Source organism: Esox lucius, chromosome 8, assembly GCF_011004845.1.
Source record: "Esox lucius isolate fEsoLuc1 chromosome 8, fEsoLuc1.pri, whole genome shotgun sequence".
Lineage (NCBI taxonomy): Eukaryota > Metazoa > Chordata > Actinopteri > Esociformes > Esocidae > Esox > Esox lucius.
This window is the reverse complement of record NC_047576.1, coordinates 29,444,357-29,465,474: the sequence shown is the minus strand read 5'-3', so window position 1 is coordinate 29,465,474 and position 21,118 is coordinate 29,444,357. Positions and strand designations below refer to the sequence as shown.

General features: G+C 44.5%; 1 protein-coding gene across 4 annotated transcripts in view; it reads left to right on the top strand.

Moving 5' to 3' along the window:
• Window positions 1-21,118, top strand: part of lrp8 (low density lipoprotein receptor-related protein 8, apolipoprotein e receptor) — a 170,630-nt gene that overhangs the window by 92,001 nt on the left and 57,511 nt on the right. For all 4 annotated transcript variants that reach the window (XM_013135122.4, XM_029121650.2, XM_029121649.2 and 1 more), the window contains exon 4: window positions 12,206-12,334. In XM_013135122.4, the coding sequence (XP_012990576.2) occupies window positions 12,206-12,334 (129 nt within the window). The remainder of the gene's footprint in view (window positions 1-12,205; window positions 12,335-21,118) is intronic.

Below are 21,118 nucleotides of genomic sequence, written 5' to 3'. Positions count from 1 at the left end.
CAACCGTCTGTCCCTTGGGCTAATGTCAAGTTTGCGACCCTGTCAAGTAAGTGACACTCTCCTAGCGTCCTAATATACAGGCCAGTCTTATACTACCCACTCAGTTTACGCCCCCTTTCCTTGCCTTCTGCTCCCTTTCTGTTGTTAAACCAGTAGGCAGAAAGCAACTGGTGGAATTTTAATGGCCGGCATGTTGCCCACTAAACAAACTTTAAAAGTGTTTTTTTTCCCTCTTTATTTTCTTGAGAAAGTGGCAATTTCCTGTGGCAGGTAGAATGGTTGTGTCACGCTGTATCTCTTCCCCCCCCGGCACTGACAGATCCCCAGCTAATGGCCCCTGTGCGCTGGAGATTTAACACCCCTGTACCCTGCCCACTCGCTGGGAGAGGGAGAGAGAGAGGTGTTCTTACCCTTTTTAAGTCATTGCCACGGTCCTGACTCTTCATGCTCAGAGGAAAGTGGTGAACTGAGGGAGAATTCACTCAGACTGGTTAATTCTTTCAGCCCGTTTTCACTTTGCTTTTCAGTCTTGTGATGTCTGACAATGTACCATTACCCTTTCTCTCTGTCTCATTCCTCCTACATCCCTAAAATAATTTGCCCTCTCCTTTGTTTACCTCTCCTCTCTCTATCGTACTCTTTAGTGCTCACTCACACTCTCTCCCTCTCTCTCTCTCACTCTCTCCTCTCTCACTCTTTGTCTCTCTCTACTTGCCTACTTAGTCTTCAGGGACACTAACTGTAAATCAGCTTTTCAATGAAAGCCACTCATCAACAGTAGCATTCATTTAAAATGTTAAAGACAACTCTCCTCTCTCCCACAAATTGGATTTCACATCTGAAGGACAGGGCAGGGAGACGGCAGCTCCACACTCCACCACATCACCAGACTGAATAAGGCCTGATACCTCTATTATGTCACAAATTGCACACTATTCTCTTCATAGTGCCTTATTCTCTCCAGTGGCCCTTAACAAGAGTAGGACCCTATACTGTGAATAGGGTGCCATTTGGGATACATAAAGCTCTATTGAAAGGATTTTAGAAGGTTTTGTGGAGGAGCCATTTTTAAATATCACAGAGCAAGGATCAGGACACATTAGTACATTTCAACCCCCTGTGTGCATATATTAGCCCAGTGTTAATTCCATCTGTGAGCTCTTGTATGGAAATCAGTCAGTGTTAATTCCATCTGTGATCTCTTGTTGTATGGAAATCAGTCAGCGTTAATTCAATCTGTGTTCACCTGCTGTATGGAAATCAATCAGTGCTGTCTTGTTGGGGTTTTAGGTGGTGAGTCATCATTGTGAACAACAAACTTCCCACCACTACTTCTACTAACTACTGCTGATATTCCCTTCACACACACATACAGTCATTTATATTTTACCATAGTTTTGTGGACTCTAAAAATGGTTTCCATTCAAAATTCATTTTTCCCCTAAACTTAATACAAACCTCAGATGTACTTAACCCTAAATGGAACCCTCCCTCCAACACCCCAAGCTTAACCCCAAATGTGGTTGTTACGGTAAATGACAATTTTTATCGAGTATATTAAGAAATGAAACAAGAAAGGAAAATGTATACTCTTTAAACTGAATCAACATGTTTTTGAGATGTTACCCTACAACACTTGTGTTCCTCATCTCAATTCCACCGTAAGGGGATTCTGAAAGTCATGACCAAAGGCACCCAAACATCCACGTAATGAATTTCATTTTAAAATGGGGAAAGTTGTGTAAAGGTCTTCATGTCTTGTATAAATGTATTGTGTCATTAACTTCAACCGCAACATTAATTCAATACCTCTCTGTTCATTTTTTCCACATGCCACAGGGAGAACAGAACCGCTGGTTGGAGGAAAGACAGCAAGTCTCACTACATTGAAAAGATGTTGTTATAAATGAAGTTCTGAATAAGAGCAGGAGAGAAAAAGAGAAACAGAGGCTTTGTTGAAAAAAAAAAAACAACGACTACTATTTATACTACATTACCAGCACTAATACAATTAATATTAATACTACCTCCTCCATCACCACTATTACATATCATACCACCACCATCCCTATTACTACCACCACCGCTACTACACCCACCACTATTACCACCACCAACATCCCTATTACCACCACCATCGCTACTACTACCACCACCATTACCACCACCATCGCTACTACTCCCACCACTATTACCATCACCACCATCCCTATTACTACCACCATTACCACCACCACCGCTACTACACTCACCACTATTACCACCACCAACATCCCTATTACCACCACCATTACTACCACCATCGCTACTACTACCACCACCATTACCACCACCATCGCTACTACTCCCACCACTATTACCATCACCACCATCCCTATTACTACCACCACCGCTACTACACTCACCACTATTACCACCACCACCACCACCATCCCTATTACCACCACCATTACCACCACCATCCCTATTACTACCACCATTATTACCATCACCCCCATCCCTATTACTACCACCATTACCACCACCATCGCTACTACTACCACCACCATTACCACCACCATCCCTATTACTACCACCATTATTACCACCACCACCACCATCCCTATTACTACCACCATTACCACCACCATCGCTACTACTACCACCACCATTACCACCACCATCCCTATTACTACCACCACTATTACCACCACCACCTATTACTACCACCATTACCACCACCATCGCTACTACTACCACCACCATTACCACCACCATCCCTATTACTACCACCATTATTACCACCACCACCACCATCCCTATTACTACCACCATTACCACCACCATCGCAACTACTACCACCACTATTACCACCACCACTACTACCACCACTATTACCACCCCCACCACTATCACCACCACCACCACCACCATCTCTATTACTACCACCATTATTACCACCACCACTACCACTGTTACCACCAATATTACCACCACTATTACCACCACCACCATCCCTATTACGAACACCAATATTACCATCATCACCATCCCTATTACGAACACCACCACCACTATTACCACCAGCATTATTACCACCACCACCACCACTGTTACCATCAATATTACCACCACCACCATTACCACAACCACTACTACTGCCACTACTAGCACCACCATTACCACCACCACTATTATCACCAATATTAACACCACCACCACTATTACCACCGCAACTACTACCTCCACAATTACCACCACCACCACCAATATTACCACCATCACTACTACCGCCACTACTAGCACCACTATTACCACCACCACTAATATCAACAATATTACCACCACCACTACCGCCACTACTACCACCACAATTACCACCACCACCACTATTACCACCACTACTACTACCACCACTATTACCACCACCAATGCAACTATTACCACCACTACTACTTCCACCACCGCCGCCACTACTACCACCACTATTACCACCACCACTAATACCACTACTACTACCACCACTATTACCACCACCACTAATACCACTACTATTACCACCACCACTAATACCACTACTACTACCACCACTATTACCACCACCATTAATACCACTACTACTACCACCACTATTACCAACACCAATAATAATACAGTAATACCACAACTACTGCTCCCCCCACCCGCGTCTGTAGTTGCTGACAAGATGCCAATTACCTCTAGAAATTGGCAAGTTGTATGGCTCAAACTCTTCAACTCTGTTTGTTATATAATTCATGTAACACTTCTAAATAATAGGACAAGCAAATCCTTCCTGTCATGCTCCCACTTTTGGAGGTTTACTGTATAAACATATATATATACATATAAATAGCTCTGTCGATACAAACAGCCTCTAAAATCTGTCCAATAATGTTATGGAATCCCACTCTAACCGTCTTGACCCTTTCAGTTATGTTACACACAGACAGACACGTTTTAGGTATTCCCCCCATAAATACTTATTTTAATTTCACATACTTTACATGACCTTTCTGGAGGCAGATTGCACACTGCTCATAATGGGTGGAGGTAAGGACAGGGAGGGAGACTGCGAGGGGTAGAGAGACTGCGTGGGAGAGAGAGACTGAGCGGGAGAGCTGCCGTTGCAGACGATACTAATGGAAATGGATTTACATAGCTGACTTGGAGGAACAGTATAGACGGACCCTCAGTGGGCAATGTCCAATCACACACACACACACATTTAACTGCCACTAAAATTCCACTCATTTAAATTAAAACAGTCACAAATCAGAGCAATATATAATATTGTTAAAGTCTTAAAAATAGATCCACTTCTAAGTCTGGGGATTTCTGTGTGTGTGTGTGTGTGTGGTATGAATATTTTGCTGTGTATGAGGTTAGCAGTCTGGGGGGATGTTTAATTGAAGCATGTCTGGGCCCATTGACCCACAGTGTATAGGATTCCTGTCAAGTGTGTGTGTGTGTGTGTGTGTGTGTCCTATATTTCAGTGTATGTGATTTCTGCCCACAAGGGTCTGTCAAGGAAGGATTAGGTCAAGAAAGCCTCAGGGGAACGCTTGTCTGACGGTCTGTTTGTGTACGTAGTCAACAAGCCTGTGTGTGTGTGTGTGTGTGTGTGTGTGTGTGTGTGTGTGTAGTCAACACGCCTGTGTGTGTGTGTGTGTGTGTGTGTGTAGTCAACACGCCTGTGTGTGTGTGTGTGTGTGTGTGTGTGTGTGTGTGTGGAGTCAACAAGCCCGTGTGTGTGTGTGTGGAGTCAACAAGCCCGTGTGTATGTAGTCAACAAGCCTGTGTGTATGTGTGTGTAGTTAACAAGCCCGTGTGTATGTAGTCAACAAGCCTGTGTGTGTGTGTTTCTTGGTCATCCGTCACCCCTCAGGTACTAGAAGCCCTATATCCCTGGCACACTTACGTCGCCTCACCCTGACACTCGCCCTCCCTTCGACTCCTCGCCATCCCTTCGGCTCCTCACCCTCCCTTCGGCTCCTCACCCTCCCTTCGGCTCCTCACCCTCCCTTCGGCTCCTCACCCTCCCTTCGGCTCTGCACCCTCCCTTCGACTCCTCGCTGTTTTTCCTGTCCCATCTGTCTTCTTTTCTACTTCCGTTTGTCTTCCCTCCTGTAAACGTGTGGGGCATGATAGTGGGGCTGGCTTTTGTCACCCGTTCTGCCTTAGTCCCAGAACCACCCCCCCCCCCCCATCCATGCTGACATCCGTACAGCGTGGCGTGACAGTGAGTTAAAGCCTTCAACCTCCTTCCCCCCACACAGACGCCTCCCAGACACACACTCTCCACACAACAAATTGATTATATTTACATTAGCCTGCTGGGTTATGAGCTATCTGAATGAATCACTGTGGAGGTTAGTTTTAGCTGAGGCTCGGAGGAACTGATGGATGCTACTGTTTTGGTGTGTGTGTATGAGAGTGTGTATGTATGTGTGTGTGTGTGTGTGTGTGTGTGTGTGTGAACACTGGGCTGTGATATGCATCTCTGCTCCCCTCCCTTCTCCGTGAAAGGGAATTAGGGAGGCAGTTAATCAGAAGTGCATTAGCATATGTTTGTGCATGGTGCCCTTCTACCCTACTCATAATAGATGCTTAGTTTGAAAACGTGGGTCGAATAACAACACCTAACCCTTAACTCTCTCTCTCTCTCTGTCCAAATCTCTCTCCATTTGACCCTGATTCACTCTCTCCATTTGACCCTGATTCACTCTCTCCATTTGACCCTGATTCACTCTCTCCATTTGACCCTGATTCACTCTCTCCATTTGACCCTGATTCACTCTCTCCATTTGACCCTGATTCACTCTCTGTCCTGACCCTGATTCACTCTCTGTCCTGACACTCTCTCCCCTTCCTGACCCTGACTCTTTCTCCATCCTAACCCTGACTCTCTCTATCTGTCCTGACTCTCTTCCTACATCCTGACTCTCTCTCTCTGTCCTGACTGTGTCTCTTTCTACATCCTGACGGTGACTCGCTCTTTTTACATCCTGACCCTGACTCTCTCTCTCCATCCTGACTATGTCTCTCTCTTTTTGTTTTGAATCTCTTTTTACATCCTGACCCTGACTCTCTCTCTCCATCCTAACTATGTCTCTCTCTTTTTGTTTTGAATCTCTTTTTACATCCTGACCCTGACTCTCTCTCTCCATCCTGACTATGTCTCTCTCTTTTTGTTTTGAATCTCTTTTTACATCCTGACCCTGACTCTCTCTCTCCATCCTGACTATGTCTCTCTCTTTTTGTTTTGAATCTCTTTTTACATCCTGACCCTGACTCTCTCTCTCCATCCTGACTATGTCTCTCTCTTTTTGTTTTGAATCTCTTTTTACATCCTGACCCTGACTCTCTCTCTCCATCCTGACTATGTCTCTCTCTTTTTGTTTTGAATCTCTTTTTACATCCTGACCCTGACTCTCTCTCTCCATCCTGACTATGTCTCTCTCTTTTTGTTTTGAATCTCTTTTTACATCCTGACCCTGACTCTCTCTCTCCATCCTGACTATGTCTCTCTCTTTTTGTTTTGAATCTCTTTTTACATCCTGACCCTGACTCTCTCTCTCCGTCCTGGCTTTCTTTCTCTCTGTCTTGCCTTTCTCTCCATCTAGACTTTCTCTTTATCTGTCTTGACTTTCTGTCTGTCTGTCCGGGCTTTCTCTCCATCATGAGTTTCTCTCTCTCCTTCCTGACTTTCTTTCTTTCTATGTTGTCCCTCATATGTTGTTACTGTTCTACACAGACAAATGTTTGAGCCTATCTCCATCTTCTCACCATGACGATTATAGTTATCGAGGTGGGAAGGTTTTACCACATCCTACAGTTAACACATCAAGCCAGCTTGACACCAATTACCATTTGTACATGTATTATAAATGGGCAGTGTAGCATTTATAAAATGTGTCTTAGAGGTTGACAGTTAACTTGTTTAGCTAGCTAGCTAACTATGCTTTTTGGAAGGGAAACATACGTGATGTATTTTTAGTTGAGTGGTACCACTGCACAGAAAAAGAGCGTCAGTCTCATGATTTTCCTAATCTAAAACGGCAGTCTGTTTAGGTTGGTCTGGGTACTTCATTTGTCTGCTACTCTGCTGGTTGTCTTAGCATGCGGTGGCTCCACCTGTTTCCTTGTGTACGGGGTATTGGTGCTGCGGACATTGCTCTTTGCCATAGGTATTGCTGGTGACAGTGATTGACCTCTGCACCCTCTCTGTGCTGGACGAGGAAGTGATTTTTATAGATCTCTGCACCCTCTCCGTGCTGGACGAGGAGGTGACAGTGATAGACCTCCGCACCCAAACCTGTGCTGGATGAGGAGGTGACACCAGTGGACCGAGTCTGGCGGTCCTTACCGTTGTCGATTCCCCAGCTTCATCCCTTGCTGTTCACTCCGAATGCAGCACCGCGCGCAGTGGAATTGGTTGGCCCGAGAACTTATTCTCCTGAGGTCCAAATAGCTCTGTCTCTTCCTTTCAGATTGGCGCTGCCGTTGTTTGCCGTACTGAAGGCCCAGTAGGCAGTTAGCTGGCAGTTAGCGGCCACTGTGCGTGCTGCTGAATGTAGCAGTGTCAGAACAGAGCTGATGAAATATTCATCTCTTACAAAGTCATTCGGGCTGCAGAATGAATTCAGCTGAAAGCCAATTAATGTCTAGCTGAGTAGAGGGCCTCTGTTTGAGGGTTTAGCAGAAATAGGGGAGATGATTGCCGTCTAAGTGGAATGATTGTGTGTGCGTTTTGTGCTTGTCTGCACCCGCTAAGGTGTGAATGTGTCTTACACCAACGCATGTTTTCCCCAGTGTTCTCACCTTGTTAAATGGTGTATGACTAGAGTCACGGAGGAGTCATGGAGGAGTCACAGAGGAGTCACGGAGGAGAGTCGGAGCACTCCCGGCTCTGACTTTAGTCGGTCGTATCTTTCCATCTGCAATGTTATTTACTGAAAACTGTCGATAAGGCTGTCGACATACCTCACAGTCTGCAACGCAGCACAATACTGAGTGAAAGAGAGAGAGGCAAGAAAGAGGGGGATCAAGAGAGAAGAAAAGAGATCCGGCAGAGGGAAGAGCAAAACCTCCTGAAGACAACGTTCAGCTGTGGCTTAGCGATAGCATCAGGGGGCAGGGTCGTACCAAGGGCGTCAGACTTTCTTATCTACCAGACTACTCCTGCATTCAAAGCCAGTACCTGGTTGACTTGCCAGGAATAAAAGTCGGCTAAATCAGAATCAAGCTGGCAACCAGGCTCCTGCTCCATATCGGCTCTTGGGATGCCCGCTATACGTTTGTCTGCTGGTCTCGTGAGCTGTAAGAAACCTAATTACTAATGATTTAGTGTCATTTTGTTTTGCTGCATTCAGTCATTGGCAGTTGGTCTTTGACTGCTCCCTCCTCTGAGTTGAACTGCCAATTGGGCCAATTGCAATTCATCCTTTGCTGTCTGTCCTTTATTCTCCACAGTCGACTGTCAGGCATGTCTGTGATTGATGGCCATTATCAGCCTGGGTAGAGGAGGCTCAGAATTGAGACAGACCCACTTGACTGTAGCCTAAGGCAGCGAGCATGCAAACATGCACACACACACACACACACACAGGCACGCAAGACACCACACAATAGCAGACAGACTGTCCGACAGACAGGCAGACAGATGAGGCAATGTAGAATACAGTTGTTTTTCTTTCAGCTTGTCGATTGGATGCACTAGAGGCCAAGCACACGCACACACACCTCTTCTCCCGTTTCCTTTTAAAAACCAAATCACTGCTTGCATACACCGGGACACACCAGACGGGCTCCCCATTCGCCCGTCCACAATTGCCATCTGCCGATAAAGAGATATCTAGCTGTAAGATGAAATGATATTTTACAAAGAGACTCCATTTTGCTTCCTGAAAACGAACAGGGGAAAAAATGAATTTAAAGAAGCTACTTTTAAAAGGGGCTCACGTGAGACCCAGCTATTCACAGAGAGAACAGATGAAGTGATAGAGCCTCACATAGAGATGAGAGGAAACGGGAAGCCTGCTTCTCTCAGCCAATTCCTAACCGAAACACAGAGCCCAAAGCCCAGAACCAGCAAAGGGAACCTGAATGGATCCGACCAGGCAACACGGAAACACACAAACAGAAAGGCAAGCACCCTGTTTGGTCTTTAATTTGGTTCAAAGTAGCAGACTAAGGTTTCCTTTTAAGGATCCACCACACCCCGGAAAGGGCTCTACATCTCCAACCATGTATCAGAGAAGAGAAAAAACTGTGGAATTAAATCATCCCACAGACACTATAGTTTGTATTGATCTTTGGGGGGGGTGCTATGACGGGTTGCTGGGCGTGTTGCCAGGCAGTGGCAGTCCAAAATGTATAATTAATGGAGCAGCTTTTGACACTCGGTGTAATGTAATATAGGATATAGTCCCACTGGGAACACTTCAGCTAGGGTTTGGAGAGGCGGGAGGAAAGGGGGGAGAGGAGACGAGGGCAGGGGGAGAGGGCGAGAGATAATGGGGAGAGGGGTGACATGTAGTACAATTTGTGGGAAAGGAGAGAGCGAATTGGGAGAGGGGATGGGGAGGCGTGGAGGTGGTAGCGGGGCAGTTTGAGGGGAATAGAGAGAAGTGCAGGAAAGGTAGTACAATTTGTGGAAAAGGAGTGCAGGGATTTGCTGTCTGGGCCAGTGTAAACCTGATGTATGGTACTTTAGTGTTTTTCACACTCCAAGAAGCCCACAGGCTTGCTAGGCAACAGGAACAATGGTCAAAAAGAGCTAAATAATGCTGTTTTTCCAAAGGATAACATCTCAGTACATTTCGGTATGTAGATTGATCACTCACATAGTGTATAAAACGATCTAATATTAAACTGGTACAAAAAGCTTACGCAAATGGAATGCAAGTCGTGGGTACTGAAGAAATCTGAACTCTTAAACTACTGACCGTGGAGGAATATTGATTTCATATCCCAGAGGTAGTTCATTAACATATGATTATATGTTTCTAACTTTTCAAAGGCCATGTTGACCCAGTCCGAAACAGCTCATTCTGCCTGTAGAGTTTGGATAGATATAAGCATGACGTTTTTATCGGTTATGGAGAATTCCAGTTTTCTACTGGTATCAGTACAACACGTAACTCTGATACACCCTGAATCCACACAGAGCTTTAGTGGTGTACATTTTCTAATTATTTGTCAAATCAACAAAAACTAGTATGGAGGGATAGTAGTATGTATAGTATGTCCAGGAATACCTATATCTTATAGGCAGATCAATGCACAGACTCTCCTATGGTTGTATGTTTATGTACAAAATAAAAATGATCTTTGGAAGTTGTTTAGTTTCAGTGAAAATATGTCATAAAGGTCTGTTAATGTCATAAACACAATATAGAAACCAGCTACCTTCTCTAAATGTGCACAGGACTGTAGTGATGTACAGTATCTCACAGAAGTGAGTACACCCCTCACATTTTAGCTAATATTTGATTATATCTTTTCATGTAACAACACTAAAGAAATGACACTTTGCTACAATGCAAATTAGTGAGCGTACAGCTTGTATAGCAGTGTACATTTGCTGTCCCCTCAAAATAACTCAACACACAGCCATTAATGTCTAACAAAAGTGAGTACAACAAAAGTGAGTACACCCCTAATTGAAAATGTCCAAACTGGGCCTTAGTAGCCATTTTCCCTCCCCGGTGTCATGTGACTCATTGGTGTTACAAGGTCTCAGGTGTGAATGGGGAGCAGGTGTGTTAAATTTGGTGTTATTGCTCTCACACTCCCTCATACTGGTCACTGGAAGTTCAACATGGCACCTCATGGCAAAGAACTCTCTGAGGATCTGAAAAAAAGAATGGTTGCTCTACATAAAGACGGCCTAGGCTATAAGAAGATTGCCAAGATCCTGAAACTGAGCTGCATCACAGTGGCCAAGACGATACAGCGGTTTAACAGGACAGGTTTCACTCAGAACAGGCCTTGTCATGGTCGACCAAAGAAGTTGAGTGTACGTGCTCAGCGTCATATCCAGAGGTTGTATTTGGGAAAAAGACGTATGAGTGCTGCCAGCATTGCTGCAGAGGTTGAAGGGGTGGGGGGTCAGCCTGTCAGTACTCAGAACATACACCGCACAGTGCATCAAATTGGTCTGCATGGCTGTCGTCCCAGAAGGAAGGCTCTTCTAAAGATGATGCACAAGAAACAGTTTGCTGAAGACAAGCAGACTAAGGACATGGATTACTGGAACCATGTCCGCTGGTCTGATGAGACCAAGATTAACCTATTTGGTTAAGATGGTGTCAAGCGTGTGTTGTGGCAACCCGGGGAGGAGTACAAAGGCAAGTGTGTCTTGCCTATAGTCAAGCATGGTGGTGGGAGTGTCATGGTCTGGGGCAGCATGAGTGCTGCCGGCACTGGGGAGCTACAGTTCATTGAGGGAACCATGAATGCCAACATGTACTGTGACATATTACAAACACACCTCCAAGATGACCACTGCCTTGCTAAAGAAGCTATGAGTAAAGGTGATGGACTGGCCAAGCATGTCTCCAGACCTAAAGCCTATTGAGCATCTGTGGGGCATCCTCAAACGGAAGGTGGAGGAGCGCAAGGTCTCTAACATCCACCAGCTCTGTGATGTCGTCGTGGAAGAGGACTCCAGTGGCAACCTGTGAAGCTCTGGTGAACTCCATGCCCAAGAGAGTTAAGGCAGTGCTGGAAAATAATGGTGGCCACACAAAATATTGACACTTTGGGCCCAATTTGGACATTTTCAATTAGGGGTGTACTCACTTTTATTGCCAGCGGTATGGACATTAATGGCTGTGTGTTGAGTTATTTTGAGGGGACAGCAAATTTACACTGTTATACAAGCTGTACACTCACTACTTTACATTGTAGCAAAGTGTCATTTGTTCAGTGTCACATGAAAAGATATAATCAAATATTTACAAAAATGTAAGGGGTGTACTTACTTTTGTGAGACTGAATATTCTCAGAAATTTCCTTGAGCTCTGTTCCTTCCTGTGTGTGTTTTTGCCTTGTGTCAGATAGACTTTGTGACTTTCTTTGTCTTCTCTGTGCGCCGATCCTAATTGCAGGCATTTGAGGGGGAATCGATTTGAGCAACATGATAACTCAGTTATCTGGCTGTTTCATTGACTGTGCCCCCCCCCCCCCTCTCCACTGACAGGTCGACAAACGTGCCCCCCTGAGAAGTTTGACTGCGGGGGTTCGGCCAGCAAGTGTGTCTCATTGTCATGGCGATGTGATGGGGAGAGGGACTGTGAGAACGGAGCGGACGAAGACCAATGTTCTGCAGGTAATGCTGTCTGTGTGTGTGTGGGTTAGGTCTTACTGAACGAATGGGGACCAAATGTCCCAATGAGTATAGTAAAACCAGAAAAAAATTACCTCATTGGGACCTTTTGATTGCCCCGTGAGGCAAAAGTCAATTTCCAGCTCAGGGTTTAGGTTTAGGGTCAAACTTACAATTGATTTTATAGTTAGAATTGGGGTTTCTTTAAGGTCCAGGCATTGTTGGTTAAGTTTAGGGTTAAGGTTAGGCATTACATCTAGGTAAAGTTTAGGCATAAATGTTACTTTATTGAGGTTAGGGTTAGGTTTAGGGTTAGATTATGGTTAGGTTAAGGTTAGGGTTAGGGTTAGGTTTAGGGTTAAGTTTAGGGCAAGGGAGCATGCAATTTCTATTTTCTGGTCCCCATGAGGGTAGCTGTACAAACTTGTGTGTGTGTGTGTGTGTGTGTGTGTGGGGGGGAGATGAATGAAAAAAGGTGGACAGAAAATATTCATGTGGGGGGGAGACAGACAGAATAGAGTGATTCTGGGGGTGGGTCGGGGTTGTCGATGGATGCTAGTTTGAGGAGACAAAGGTGTCAGTAGAAATAACAGGTGTGGTATTTCTAGCTCCGTGTCCCATCTGCCGGTGTGGTTAGTGTGTGTTCATGTGTGTAGAACCTTCAAAGACCTCAGAGCAGTTCCTCCTCTGACGGTTCCCTGATCAGTGCTCTCTGACACCGGGGAAGAGGGTGGAACCGGGACCACCTCATAAGTAGGGCATATTTGTCTCTTCAAATGGCTCTGTATGTGTATGCTTTTTTTATTCGTCTGCCTATCTTTGTGTCTGTCTCACTCTCTCACACAGACATATTATGCACCCCCCCCCCCCCCCCACACACACACACACGCAAACACACACACTCTTGTCCACACATCATGCCAGAAGGAAATCGCCAACCTTGCATTTCTCCACCCAATACGAGAGCCATAAAAGCACCATTGATTTCCCCCGGTTTAGACGCTGCAACCGATAGTAAAATTGATCTTCCTGCCTCTCCAGTTTAGGGAATATTATGTATCATATGTATAACCTTTACCAAATCTCACAGCTTCCGTGGCCCATTACACCATTAGGGAAAAGCCAAAAGCCTCACAGAACCGGATTTCACAGAAAACACGCAAACAGGGAATTCACAGAATTCACTGCACTGTACGTCATACTCTGCTGTGTTCCCCGGGGCCCAACCTAAAATAGACCAACACGCACTGACAGTGAAACCGGAGGGGTCATGATCTTGACCTCAATCTCCTCCCTCCCTCTGTTTCCACATGCAGACATACTATTCGTAGCTGTGGTGACTTTAAATGAAATGTAACAAATGCAACTTCAGATCCATGTGGATTTTTCTCCAATTTAGGTGGTATGATCATGTCCCAATTTAATACGTTTTCAAACAAGCACTTCCCGGTTTGAACGTGAATGTAAAGTTCAAACCAGGAAGTGCAAGAAATAACAAGAAAGTTATTTCTTCCTGTAATCTCTTGTAATTTTCTTGGTGAGCGCAACCGGTGAATTCTCTGGAAAATACGAAACCCTAATATGTGCTAAGCACAATTATTTTCTCGTTGCCCCATTTCTGAGTCAGGTTGCCCAAACGGGGTCACGGCAAATAGTCTGGGAACTGCTGACCTTTTGTATCACGGTGTGGACTAGCAGTTCATGCAGGATTTAGACGGGTGATGGAGACACGATTGCTTTGTTGATGCAGTCATGTAAGCCGCTCCACCAAGTGTCGTCCGTCATCCTCGTGGCTATGAAACCAAACGCACAGCAAACTCCTTTGTCTCCATTCCGCCAGTTATCAGACTGTAATGATATGGCTGTCAAAGGAAACCGTGCATCTCTTATTCCCTTCTCATCTGGACTGTATTGACACAGTGTGTGTGCGCTCTTACATTGGCTATATCTTCACCCTGGTGCCTGTTCATCCATCACAACCGCGCAAGGACGTTACATACGGGTGTTCGAGTGAAAAATAAGATTGGCTATTACGTCTCATGGAGGTTCTGACGATAATTGATTTCCCACCTACACGCTCTGTGATCCCGGCTCTGTCGCCATAATAACCTGCGGAATGGCCTTTTGATCCGTCGTTTAAGAGCCCGAGTTGCGTGGGACTGCATGCACAAGCACCGTGAACGGTGACAGACTCGCCGGTATAGGCCTACGCCGTTGTTCCTTCAAATGCTTCCTGAGAGACTCCGTCTGAGCTGATTCTTTACTGTTGTTTCATAGAAAAACACGTAAACACTCATCTACCCCACCCTCTCATCACCACACACGCTGCTGTCACCTCCTAGCTCGGTTCTCTCTTTTTAACTTCACCCCCCCCCCCCCCCGCCCCCGCCTCCCCCTGGAACACTGAATTACAGCACTAATGTTAATTACAGCTACTAATTGAGCATATCCATATGTTGAATTATACATGACCGGAGGCTGAGTGGTTCTTCACTGGCTTGACGTGGCCTTCTGAAGTCAGTTTACTAGCTTTTTGTTTGTGATAATGTAGATTAGGGTTGGTTTAGGCACAAAGGCCCTCCCCCTGCTCCTGGCCAGGTGGGGGTGGGGGGGTTGGTGTGTGAATGAAGAGACGTAGCGGTCTGGAGAGTGGGAGCGGTGAGGGAGAACGTGGGGAAAGAGGCTGTAGCTTTGATATCGATGGTGTAATTCACACGAAGAAACGTGGTCTGGATGTGTTGTGTAGTTCCGGGTACCGCGGTGTTGGTCTGATGAGTCTAAATCCTCAGGGTGTGCGTCCTAGCCGTCGAAGCAGTGGAGTGGACCTCTCTGTAGACGGTTGATATGTCAGGCTTTCTCAGGCTTAATGATAATAACTAATCTGTTCGATTTTTACAATCGCCACCAAGGTCAGGTCCATGTCCTCGCACCTGCCTGTCTCCGGCTCCTGTTGTGGGCCGATTTTTCTTTACTCATCCAGAAAACGGCTGTCAGGCTAGACTTCTGAGGAAAGAGACTAGGACAGGATTGTTGCTACAAATGAGTGATATCATTAAATTTTGCCCGGCAAGAGTCGTGTGCCTTCTTTTTCACATAAATACATTCAATACTGTAAATGTACACACTCACTACCTCTGCCATACATTATGCTTGGACTACCCTGCCAGGGTAGGAATTTCATGACGGCGTAAAGTGTGTCTTAAACCAAACTTAAAAGTTACATCGTAGTTCGCGCAGAATGATGATTTCACCATGGACAACCAATCAATACCACTATCTGATGATTTTGGAAGCAGCATCACACATCGCATCATTCAAAGCCAGTAGCAGCAGCACAACTGAGAACAACCACAAGAGCGGACTACATGCAAGTAAGCAAGCTAGTAAGTTATCGATTGATAGATAGCAGACTTATTTAGTGGTTAACTGAGTCAAACCTCTCCGTTTTGAAAGGTGCGTTCATGGGCAACTGGGTTGGGAAAGTTCTGACCTCCGAGTGGGATAATACCGGAGAATATACCTGAACGCTTTTTGAGAGCTCCGATAAGTAACGTTAGGTTTGACATGGCAGCGTTTGTGTTGAAAATAACTTGTTCCGCACACAAATGAGTCACTATATTTGTTTATTTAGGTCATACTCATTAGTGCAAGTGATTAAAGTATGATGTTAAAGGATACTTTGCGGTCTATTTTTGTGTAACTGAGGTAATGTAAGCACCAAATCCTCTTATTTCACTCAATGGCCTTTGTGCCCTGGCATGTGCCCTTTATGCACCCAAACATTTTTGTGACACCGAAGGCCTAAAAGCCTTGCCCCTAATATGACGAAATTCCAAGCCTGCTTGCCAACACAGCTTAGTTGCAAGTATAGCAGGCAATGCGTCTTGGTTATGTGGATGTGGTCTGAACAACAAAAGGACACACTGTTCCCAACCCATTAGACAATAACTACACAATTACACCCAATAATACCATTCTATACCATGGAGTTCGACACATGCTAAACCAAGACCTCCCGCTTCCTCTCTGCTCCTTCCTGGTCAGCATCTACTCAACAGTGTGGCGCGCCGTAAAGATTCTTCACCAATCAGCAGGGTGGGAGTGGAGGGAGGGAGGAGATGGGGAGGTTGGGGCCCGGTGTTGCATGTTACACCCAACTTCCAACTTCTCAACTGTTGCTAACACATCTTGAACTCCATCCCATTACTTGATAATGGATCAAGAGTGCTTGGAAAGAATTCCTCTAGTTTTAAAAATTACAAGGTGAAGTGGGTGTGTGTGTGGGTGTTGGTGTGTGTGCTGGAGTGTGTGTTGGGGTGTGTGTTTGTGTGGGTGGGTCTGTTTGTATCCCAAAACACTTGCATGGATTCAGGATCCTGTCTCCATTAAAACTCCCTTCATTTCGACTCCCTTCACACCAGGCCAGTGACTATGCAGGTGTAATGGGGCGTTTACAGGGAACGTAAAGTTGTTTGCTCCTTTCAGACTCTCAGCGGTCCCCAGTAACTTCTGAGAACATTAGCTCAGTTGCTGTTCTCCTCTAAGCACCTCCTTCCCCCTTACTCCCACGTCACATAGGCCCACAGCACCTCCTCACAGGCCCAGCAGAAACCAGAGAGATGTGGTGAAAAGGAGTATTGGGTACAGAAAGACAGTGAGTCACTGATATTCTTTTAGATTTACTGCTTGCTTGAAAAAAACCAGATCCATCAATGCACGCAGAGCTGGAATTAAAGATGGGAATTAGCACCTGACCGCATTGAACGACATTGGATGAAAGATACTTCTGGGTTCTTGTTTTGTCTGACATCTGTGTTCTTACAGTCTTGAGTCCTTGTGAAATGAATAGACTCATTATTTAACAAATCACCTCACAGAATGCCAGCCACTCTAACGTTCTTTGGAATTCAGTGCCGATGCCTTTCTCATTTCAGAAAGTTTGAAATAGAATGGGTAGGTTACTTTCTAAAGGAAATTAGCTTCTAGTTACTTGTCCAGAGGTTTTATTAGTAATGGAAATTCTGAATCACCCTAACTTAGTAATGTAATTGTTATATTCATGTATGGAGCTTTACATGTTAGAATGATAACTCCCTGTTAACAGCTTGACTTTGAAGGCCAAGGGGATATGCAAAGGAGCGGTAGTGTACCTAGTGTGTTCAAGTGCAGTCTGTGCTTAGTTTGTCTAATAAAGATGAAGCAACAACATTGCTTCAGTCTCCAAGTTAATTTCACACTCCTGTTAAGAACACAACAGTATTCTGATTACTTTTAGAACACTTTCCTGTTATTTAAATTATTAACCTTTATTTAAACAGAGAAATCGACTGAGACTTATGTCTCTTGTAGAGCCGAGCCCTGTATTACAGTGTAAAAACACAAATGGAATCACAATTATTGTAGAGTTTCAACCTAAAATCATGTTTGTGTGTGTAAAAGTCCATGGTGTCATGATAAGCCATTCCTTACTTTTCTACCAGCATGGTGTTAGCATCATTTGCTTTGTTTAAATGAATCAGTTACCTAGGACTAGCAGCAACATTTGCCTCTAAGAACATGTTTGGTATTCCCTTCCCCAAGAGAATTTTTACAATATATTAATTTATGCCCTGATACTTTCTATGTTTACGAGTTAGCTTTGTTTACAAATGGTATCAAACCGTGAAATAATGCTGCTAGTTAGCTCATTTGCAATTTAATGCATAGGTCATCCCCTATAGAATATAGCGTTTACTGTCTTTTATTCTCAGATGGATAAAATAATTATGCAATTCCAAATACGAATTCATCATGTTAAGGTACACACTAATTGTAATTAGCAAGTTAGTTAGCTAATTTCAAATCTAATGAGGCAATATTCAGCACCAAAGGGAATGTATCTTTTACTATCTTGTATTCTAGCATGGATCGAATAATGCTGCTATTCTTATAAAAATGCATCCTGTTACTCACAAATTGCAATCTCTATTGCCAGTTTGGGCAAAAGAAATTCTAGCAGCTACTTTGGCTGTTTGTAAAGAAAGAAATGGCTGCTAGCATGACAGATTAGTGTCACTTACAGCCTTTTCTAGTTCGGATATAACGGTTTAAATTCATGAATGTGGATGAAGCTTATGATGCTAACTCCAGGCTTGGAGAGAAGTAAAGCATTGCATATTGTAAGTTATTAATCAAGCTCTTCAAATACAGAGTAGATGATCACTGGGGTATGTGAGACCATATACCGTGAGTATGACCTCACATCTCTTTTTACTGCTTTGATTGCTTTAGTAACCAGTTGACCAACATACCCCAGCGAATAGCTGTCCTTATGTATAATGCAGAATCAACAACTATTGGCTGAAATAAAACTAAGACTATTGGCTGAAATAATACTAAAACCCACTAAGCTGTGTTTTAGACATGTCGTCAGAGCAGAATAGCAAGCAACAAGCTTCCACACAAATGGAGTGCCTGGACACCAGACTTAGCCACGGACTTGGCCATATAACACAAACCACTTAGATGCCTTATTGCTAATATAAACTGGTTACCAATGGTTCCCCCATGCCCTATTGGTTAAATATCAATGCCCTATTGGTTAAATATCAATGCCCTGTTGGTTAAATATCAAGCCTATTTTTAGGTCACACTATACCTTTAAGAGACATGAATATGAACCCTAATGCAGTAGCTGTTGAAGTCATTGTTATTGAAAGTAATTAAAGTACATAAACAAAGTACAAATAAAGATTAAAAATAGGCACAAATCAGATAACGCTATAAAACGACTACTACCTTTAGACATTTGTGAACAGCCATTCCTAACCACAATAAATAAGGCGCAAATAACTGAGAGCAGCAGTGATTTACATCATAAAAGGCCAAAGGAAATGCATTGTTTGTCCGCCCGTATGCCGGGCTAAACTCGACCAGCAAACCCCTAGAACAATGCTGTTCAAACCCGGCAGTACCCTCAGACGTTATGAAGTGACTCACGGACTCAGACACACACAAACACCCCGCTACAGATTCCCCAGGTCTCCCTCCGCAGACACACGGCGAGACACAGCAGGACACACTTAGCGCACCCATTTGAAAAGTTGACCACCGGTTTGGTCAATCCCAACACCCAGCTGGGAGTGTGACCCATCTAAGGTGAAGCGTCTTCTGTGTTTACGACCCCCCGTTTACACCGAGAACGGGTCAGCCTTCCTCCACTTGGAATCCATAAACCAGTCAAAGTACTGATACATGCTCTCCTAAGGACCCTGATGGCTTGTCCACGCACACACACACAGACACGCACAGACATGCACACACACACAGACACGCACACACACACAGACAGACACACATAGACACACACACAGACACAAAAGTATTGTCTTTAAACCCTACTGTCAGTAGCTGCATTACTAACATCTGAATATATCTCCCTCTCCTCTCCTCTCCCTCTCCCTCTCCTCTTCCTCCTCTCCGACACTTTCACCTTCTCCCATCCTTCCTCTTCTCTCCCATCTCCCGTTCTTCTCCCTTCCACTCTACCTCCTACTCTCTCACTCTCCCTCCCTCCAACCCATCCCAACGCTCCAGAATCTTCAGCCCAATATAAGTGTGCTAGCTGACATCAACACGGGGAGCCACACTTCAAAGCTGTCCTGTTACTGATCCAGATGGTCATCTAAAATGGCTCTCAGCCTGTACTCTCAACCGAGCACTAAGTTTGACCGTCGTAGCCGCCATTTTGGATTCAGCTAGGGCGTCCCTCTCAGGTTGAGCATCTCTGTGAACCACTGTCTAAATGGTATATTGTAATTGTGGTCCTTAGCTATGGTGAACTCGCCGTTGCAAAACAACGGCTTGGGTTTTGTTTGTTGCTCTCGAGAGGCTGCTCTTGAAATTGTTTTCCCTGAATAAAATGATTTGTCACGAGATGATCAGGCCCCCGGGTGTCGACCCTGTACCGGCACACTATTCTATCGTTATTGGTTTGTAGTATACTGTACAGTGACAAGTCAACACCACCTTCAACATTTTCACATGCGGCCGTCAATATTTTTACTCCACTTACTCTACACCTCTAAAGGGATTTTGTTTATTGTGGAAATTATAAAAATACAAAACTGAAATATTATAATTGAATAAGTGTCCACTCGCCTGGAAATGGCAATCCTCATTATTATTATATAACTGATTTTAAATTGTAATGTTGTTGTTTGTGTTACATGAAATGTGCGATACATTGGGCTGGTCTTATAAGTGTCCCATGATGGCAGTGATGATACCTGGGAAGAATCCTCTAATTGTCTCTGCTTTATTTGTTGTCGTAATTCAATTACTCTGATAGGAGTGGAGATGATTAGTATGCTGCTGCAAAATTAGCAGCAAATCCAATTGCCTATTATTATAATTAGCCTCAGTGGCTCACACGCACGTACACACAGACATACACGCTGACATACATACATACACACACACACACACAAACATGAACTGAAGTGCTACTGAAGGACAAGTATGCCCTTTTCCCCACAACACATAAATCATGTAATAATGTCACTGTTGGGGCTGGCTGAAGTGTTTCATTGTGGTTACATTGTACACTCCACAGAGCCTTCACAGGTGAAAAGGCTAAAGTGGCATTTATCATCGGCTGTGAACACTACCCAGTCAGCAGAATTATGTTTGTGCTACAGTGTAAGGCTCCAAATCGAAGGTAACGCTAGGTGCTAGTGTTTTAGCATTTCCTTGTTGTGCGTCACTGTATTCTTTGTGTGTATCTTAGTAGTTCAACATCGTGCATCA